This window comes from Psammomys obesus, unplaced genomic scaffold (genome assembly GCF_907164565.1).
Source record: "Psammomys obesus unplaced genomic scaffold, mPsaObe1.curated_primary_1811, whole genome shotgun sequence".
Lineage (NCBI taxonomy): Eukaryota > Metazoa > Chordata > Mammalia > Rodentia > Muridae > Psammomys > Psammomys obesus.
In genome coordinates, this window is record NW_026585895.1 from 1161331 (window position 1) to 1168148 (window position 6818).

Here is a 6818-nt window from a genome sequence, read left to right on the forward strand (position 1 = left end):
GACAAGGATTTGAGTACCCATCCTATAGCTAATCTGGGGAAGGGCAGAAACAGTGCTAGAGGAAGACAGGATTCATCGGGGGAGAGGCAAGCAGCCAATAAAATACATGTTGTAATGTCAGCCAGCTTAATAGACAACGGAGAAGTGGTGCCTAACCCGTGTTCCACCTGTTCCACTTGATAGGTGCACCGGTTAATATTGGCTGTATACGTGACAGGCTCTGCAGTTACCTAGGAGACCAGCCTCTGGCCACGCCCCCGAGGGAGTACCTTGATTGCGTCCATTGAGGTGGGAAGGCCCACAGTCCCTGGGTTTAGATCCTGGATTGTGTCTGGAAGATGCTAGCTGCACACAAGCACTCATCTCTCTACTTCCCAAGTGGGGGTGCAATGTAGGCACCTGCTTTGAGTTCCTCCACCCAGACTTTCCTCCCATAATGGACAGTAGCCTTGACCTGTGAACTGAAAGCAGCTCTGTCCCCATGAGTCAGGTTCTTTGTCACAGCAACAGGAAAGGCAGCTAATACAGTGGGAAAGAAGAGCCCTTGTAGCTGAGAGTTCAAAACCCCTCGCATGTCTGGAAGCTGTTGGCGAGGCCCTGACAGTACCTGACACGCATATGCTATGTAATTGTGTCTTCCACGAACACCTGAACACATTTCTCTTTTGTCAGAATGCTTCATGGACCCCACTGCACCTTTACTTCCTAAAGAGCAATAACTTCGTGGCTCCTTCATAACACAGTGAGATCATAATGCAGAGAGCTCAGAGTGAGCCTGAGCGACCAGTGATCACAGGAGAAAAGGAATCTGTTTCAGTAAAGCGCTTTTATTGTAGGAGGTGAAAGAAGGGGACATCTGGCAGGGAAGAAGAAGCAGTTACCCAGGAGACGATGAATTTGAACTCCCGGCTGGAACCAGCTCAGAACGAACAGATGAAGGGACGCCTCTCGGCACAGTGAGACCGACGCCAGTGGCCTCCTGTGAAGGGAGGATAGGAGAGCTTCAGTGCCTTGTCTACCCTCACCGGAAAGACCCTTGTTCCCACCAGCTCTGCACACCACCTAGGAAGCTTCTCCTGAGTGGCCAGGCTCACTTCACAGCCCTCCTCCTTGAGTCTCCCCGGCCTTCCCTTCATGCATCTCCAGCCAGCCTCACCTTGGGTACACAGAGCCACACATCTGCCACCACCACGGCCAGGCTGGCCAGAAGCCCAGTATGCAAAATTCCAAGAACTTCCATCAACCCACTGAAAGCGTGTGCAACGGCCCTAGAAAGGTGGGAGGGAAAGGGATACAGTAGGGGAAGGGAGAGGGGCAGAGCCAGCACTCTCCCTGGTGGCTCCTGGACCACAGGACCATGATGGATGCTGTCAGGCTGAACATCCACAGGGACCATCACCACCCATTCTCCTCTTGTCTAACATGAGCATCCTCTTATCAACCAGAAATGGGGCTGGGAACCACGTGTAACCTAGAGGTAAAGAAACAGCCCACAGACCTCCACGGCAGAGAATCTGGGAGGAACTTGGACTTAAACCTGATTCTAAGTCGTTGGTGGCACGTCAGTGTCTTGCCTGGGTACCCATCTGTCCCAAGCTTCTTAGGGGAGAGTAAAGGGGGAAATACAGACAAAGCTGCAGCAAGGTGGAGCCTGGATGGGATCAAGAGGTGCTTTCATTTAGGTCTGTATCCCTCTTACCCAGCCCACGATCCTGCCTCCGATCCAGACTTGACCCTGGTTGATTCTCCTGACAGAGCACTGGATTCGGAAGTTAACGTGGAAACTGTGGATGGAGGCAAGGCTGCCCCGGTAGCAGCGCCTGCAAACTGACTGCAGAACAAAACAAGAGAGAAAGAAAGGAGTTTCCCTCTGCAGTTCACAGGGTCATAGTCATGGGCTTTGAGTCTCCAAAATCCATTCCCTCCCTCCCTCCCACCATCTGTCCTTTCTTCCTACCCTCTTTCCCTCCCTCCCTAGCCATAGACATCAGAAGATAGCAGAGCAGAACACATCACATTTCCACATGACCCTCTCCTCACCAGGCATCTCCGGGAGATGGAGACATGTTTCCCATCTCTGCTCTCAGCCTCGGCCATGCACCACATACCTGAGCTTTGTCAAACCGTTCGGCCGACTGAACTAGGACGTAGCGGCAGGTCTTGCATCCAGAGACACCCGTCAGACTCATTGTGTCCTCTTCCTTGGGGCACTGAAGGTCCCCATCCATCGCATCCTGGCCTGAGACAGCTCCCTCATCCCCTGGAGCACTTTTGCTTCCAGAACCTTCCTCCTCTTCCAGTGGCATTAGCTCCTCCCCAGGAGAATACTCTTCTACTTCCGCTCTTGGCATCTCTGCATCCCTAGGCAAGTTCTCATCAGTCAATGGGCTTTTAGAGTCGGAAGCTTCAGACCCTGGCAAATAGAAAATTCAAGTATCCATCTTTCACAACTTCCTGTAGTCTCTCCAGAACTGTGGGCACCTCCTGCCCAACTCCCTGAACACCAGTGTGCACAACCCTACCTAGAAAAAAGTAAACTACAGCCACAGAGACACCCCACTTCACACATGAGGTCAAGATAGCTGAACACAATAGCTTAGAGTTCAGTCTTTGTGGCTTTGGGTCCTGGACTCAACATCTACAAGCTTCATTTCTTGGGAAACTGGTATACGATCCTTAGTGCTTCATGAAGGTGCTCTAGAGATTAAGGACAAAACATGCAGAGAGAGTGCTCAGTGAACTCAAAGTGAAGAGAAGCTGTTATTACTGAGAACACCACTCAGGTTACAGAAAGGACGAAACTGGAAATGCCAGGACAGAATCAAGGCTACCGACATAGCAGATGCTCTCGGGAGTCCTGCAGAGTCCCTGCTCCCCTAGTGTCCAGGGACTCTGCAATTGGGAATGATAAGTGATGGTACTGGGTGTGTGATTCAGACCTCATCTATTACACACAGGAATGAGCGAGCAAGCGAGGGAGAACTGATGACTCACTCAGATGAAGAGCAGACACTCCCCCGACTAGAAGAGCCAGAAGTAGAGGGAATTTCATCTTGGCTTTGTCCTGAAATAGAGAACACAGACGTTACACATATGCACACGCACACACACAGACATGCACACGCACACACAGGCACACACACACCAGCCAGACCATTTTGGACCTGTGGGAGGAAGGTGGAGAAAAAGAAGGCAAGAACTTGGAATGAACTAGAAGAGCTAATGCTGAGACCAGCCCATGTTGTCCCAGGGAACCCATTTGTTCATTTTGCCTATGACGAGGCTTCATGCAGCCTGGGTAGCCTGGAACTCAATACGTAGCAGAAGCTGGCATAGAATTCCTGATTATCCTGCCTCAATTCCCGAGTGCTGAGATTAGAGGCATGTGCCATCATGCCTGGTTCACATTCTATTGGGGATTGAACCCAGGGTGTCGTGCATGCTGGGCAGGTGCTCTACCAACTGAGCCCCAGCCCCAGCTCCAGGAAGTCCTCTCTGAACAAAATCAAGTAGACCATAAGGAGCAGCTCAGGCTAGCTTTCCTGCAAGCCTGTAAGGAAAATGAATTATTTACTTATTTATCCATTGATTTGCATTAATGAGCTTGTCAGCGTCTGCAGGATGAGTGAATGGAGAAGCAGCGATTGTTGACCTTGCTAGGAAAGCGCAGCACTTAAATCATCTGGTCCTTCCCCAGAGCCAGGTACGACCCTCCTTTCCTACCCTGTGACCTTCCCTGACAAGGAGAGTTTCCTGTCCTCAGAAGAGATGTTCGTTGCACCAGCACGAGCAGAAGCTCAGCCTAGGTCAGGGGCCTCCCTGTAGCTGGACCTCCCCAGAGCCAGCTGCGCCCAGAAAAGAAAACACTCACAGCCACCTGGGTCTTGTCAAGTTTGCAAAGCTGGACCCTTCCTCACCCCAACTCCAAGTGGTATTTATAGACACCTTGGAGGAAGTCCCTGGGAAAAAGGGGGCTTACCTCAGCCAGAGAGAAAGGGTGGGCTGATAAGAGCCATTTCTTCACTTCTTTGATGAGTCTGCTCCTTAGCCACCGCATGTGGGGGAGGGAGCGTTGAGCTCTTCATCTGAGCTCACTTTGGGCTGCATTTCTTTCTCTCCTTGGGAGCTTTCCCCAATTCGTGGTCTTCTTTTTCCTAAGACACTGGAGGAAGCATCTTCATTATCTGTTAGAGTTTAAAATGCACCTCTGACCAGGTTCACTCTGTAGACTATTGTTCTGGACAGAAACCACCTGTATGTAGGAAAAATTTTACAAAGTTATTTATTGTTTAATAGTTCCACAGAATGACTGGGCTACCCACCCATTGAACAGTGAGTAAAATGTGTCTTGTCTGTTCTAGAAAATTCCTGTGTCTACACCTGTACCTCTGAGCCTCGGAGCTGTGTGTGCCATGTTAGGAAGGGAACAAAGCAAGACTGACCGGGAGGGTTTTTTGTTTGTGTTCGTCTGTCTGTTCACTGCCTTTGCTTGCCTCTCTGTTTTCTGCTTTTTGTTTTTGAGACAGGATCTTGCCATGTGGTCCTGGCTGGCCTGATCCTCACTATATAGCTCAGGTGTCCTCAAGTGTGTGGCAATGTTCACATCCCCGCTTCTCTGGTGGCTACCACCACACCTAGCAAGAAGAAAATATTCAGTGTGAAAACAGGTTTACAAGTAGAAACCTTGGGCAGCTCCTTCTGTGAGTTTTCCTCATGACACCATATTTAGATACGTGAAAGAATTCACACCAGCCTGATGACCTTGGTGGCCTCCATGAGTGAGCGAGGAGGTCGCTGCTCCTTCTTTTATTATTCTACCTTTCTCCAGTCACTACAGTCTGTGTGTACAAAATCTGTCATTTGAAGTAGGATCTTATCAAAGATGTTTTTGGGTTTTTTTGTTGTTGTTGTTGTTGTTTGAGACAGGGTTTCTCTGTGTAGCCTTGGCTGCCCTAGACTCACTTTCTAGACCAGGCTGGCCTCGAACTCACCTCTGCCTTCCAAGTGCTAGGATTACAGGCGTGTGCCACCGAGCCTAGCTATTAAAGATGTTTTTAAAGCACAGAAGACCTCTGGGAGATTCTGATTGGCTAGTTTTTTTTAGAGTAGAAAGCGATGACTGCATTTAGCGTGTCTAGGTTATGGGATGAAAATGGGCCTGGAAATCCCTGAGCTGAGGATCTCAGTGCTCAGGAGTACTCACATGCAACCGACTACTCGCCCTCAGAACTGGGCCCCTTGGCTGGCCACCCACCACCTTCAGCAGCATGTCTGCAGCACATGTGTCGGTGCCGTGTGTGGGAATGCCATGTCTTTTAGTCTTGGTGTGCGGGCCCGCACACACACATGCTCCTATGTGTACACGTGTGTGTGCCTGTGCCCCCCTTGCTTTTTTGAGTCAAGGTCTCTCACCGAACCTCCACTCTCTGGTAGGCCAGACTGGCAGGCCAGCAAGCTTGAGGACGCGGATTCCACATTCCTCTGTCCTCCGTAGCATCGGGGTTACATATGTGGGTTGTGTCCTCTTTTTTACAAACTCATTTCAAAACAAAGGTCCCCATAATTGTGCTACAAGCACCCTACCCACTGTAACATCATCCCAACCCTAGTCCTTAAAAAAGTGACCTCGTTATCATTTCTCCATCTCTGTATTCACACATGTGCCCGTCCACACATACAAACATGTCTATGCTGAGACACACACAAATAAAGGAATGTGGAAGGAACCGATTTCTACATCAGTGCCGAGGACATAAATAAAACAGATGCCCATTTGGGGGAGAGGAGACTTTCCTCAGCCCTTGAGCAGGACGCTCTCCTCTTGACTCGCGGCCACAGTGTGATCAACCAGCTTGGAGTCCAGCATCTTCCAGTAGGAGGGTCTGATGATCACCCCCAGATTTAGACTTGCCTCCTTCCCAAGAAGCGGTGGCTCCTTGCAGGGTCCTAAAACTTGGGAGTTCTTATTGCAGGCCTCAGAGTTACCACCGGAATGTAGACGATGTTGGAAGAACTAAACGTCCCAAAGCACACCCATCTGGACAGCAGTGCTCCAGGAAGGTCCTTTAACGCCAGCCTTGCACTTAGCCTCGTAGCATCCTCTGGAGCTCATTCTACCTTCAGGCTTATCAGTGCCAAGATGCAGACCTGGTAGTGTAGGCTCCGTCCTGACACAATGTGGGCTGTTGCCCTAAGTGTGTGTGTACCAGACACTGAACAAAAGTCACCTTGGCCAATGTGATCAACAGCAAGCCACTGGTCTGCCTCTCTTCCATGCCCGTCCCCCAGACACACAGCAGCTTGAAGGCAGAAAACACTGCACCTCCAGATACAGTCAGTATCATCAGTATGAATTCCCAGCACCACGATTCTTTTCTTATCTGGAAACTGAATAATGTCCGAGGAACTATGAAGCCTATAGTCAGAGATAATTCATATGTGATGTTTCTAAAACAAGGATCCAAATCACTGGTGAAGTTCTTTCATGTCCTATCAAAGCTCTAAAAAACAACCAACTTTATTGAATGATTTGTTCCCCAAGAACCAGAAATGACTTTCTAGGCTGCTGTGGTGGAAAAAAAATATTAAGATACTTCCTAAAATGTTCTCCATTCCTACCTCCTCATGTGTATAATCCTTGGGATTGTTGATGTGGATTTTCCTCTTGTGGTCATGTTATATATTCCATAGTACAATTAATTTTAAGATGGAGATAGGGATGGAATTGTGGCTCGGTGGTAAAGCACTCACCTAGCATTCATTAGTCCCTAGGTTCAATCCCAAGCATGGAAGGAAGAACGGGAGGGAGAGAGGGAAAG

The 6818-nt window shown here is 49.4% G+C and overlaps 1 protein-coding gene across 2 annotated transcripts; it reads right to left on the reverse strand.

The window, feature by feature from the left end:
* Positions 1 to 920: 920 nt before the first annotated feature.
* Positions 921 to 3052, reverse strand: Prg2 (proteoglycan 2, pro eosinophil major basic protein). 2 transcript variants are annotated; one of them, XM_055600885.1, is made up of 5 exons: positions 2995 to 3052; positions 2142 to 2413; positions 1700 to 1831; positions 1157 to 1268; positions 921 to 979 (listed from the first exon to the last, which is right to left on the reverse strand). In XM_055600885.1, the coding sequence occupies exons 1-5, from the start codon at positions 3050 to 3052 to the stop codon at positions 921 to 923; spliced, it is 633 nt and encodes a 210-aa protein (XP_055456860.1). The 2 variants fall into 2 exon arrangements, with proteins under 2 accessions (XP_055456860.1, XP_055456859.1); XM_055600884.1 differs by having other exon boundaries at positions 2109 to 2413.
* Between the last annotated feature and the right edge of the window lie 3766 nt (positions 3053 to 6818).

Excerpts from the sequence above, each read along its gene's own strand:
- Prg2 (XM_055600884.1), bottom strand. The coding sequence starts at position 3,052 with ATGAAATTCCCTCTACTTCTGGCTCTTCTAGTCGGGGGAGTGTCTGCT. Across the intron at positions 1,832-2,108 it reads AACGGTTTGACAAAGCTCAG|TCAGTTTGCAGGCGCTGCTA; the intron begins GTATGTGGTGCA and ends TTTGTTCTGCAG. Across the intron at positions 980-1,156 it reads TGTGGCTCTGTGTACCCAAG|GAGGCCACTGGCGTCGGTCT; the intron begins GTGAGGCTGGCT and ends CTCCCTTCACAG.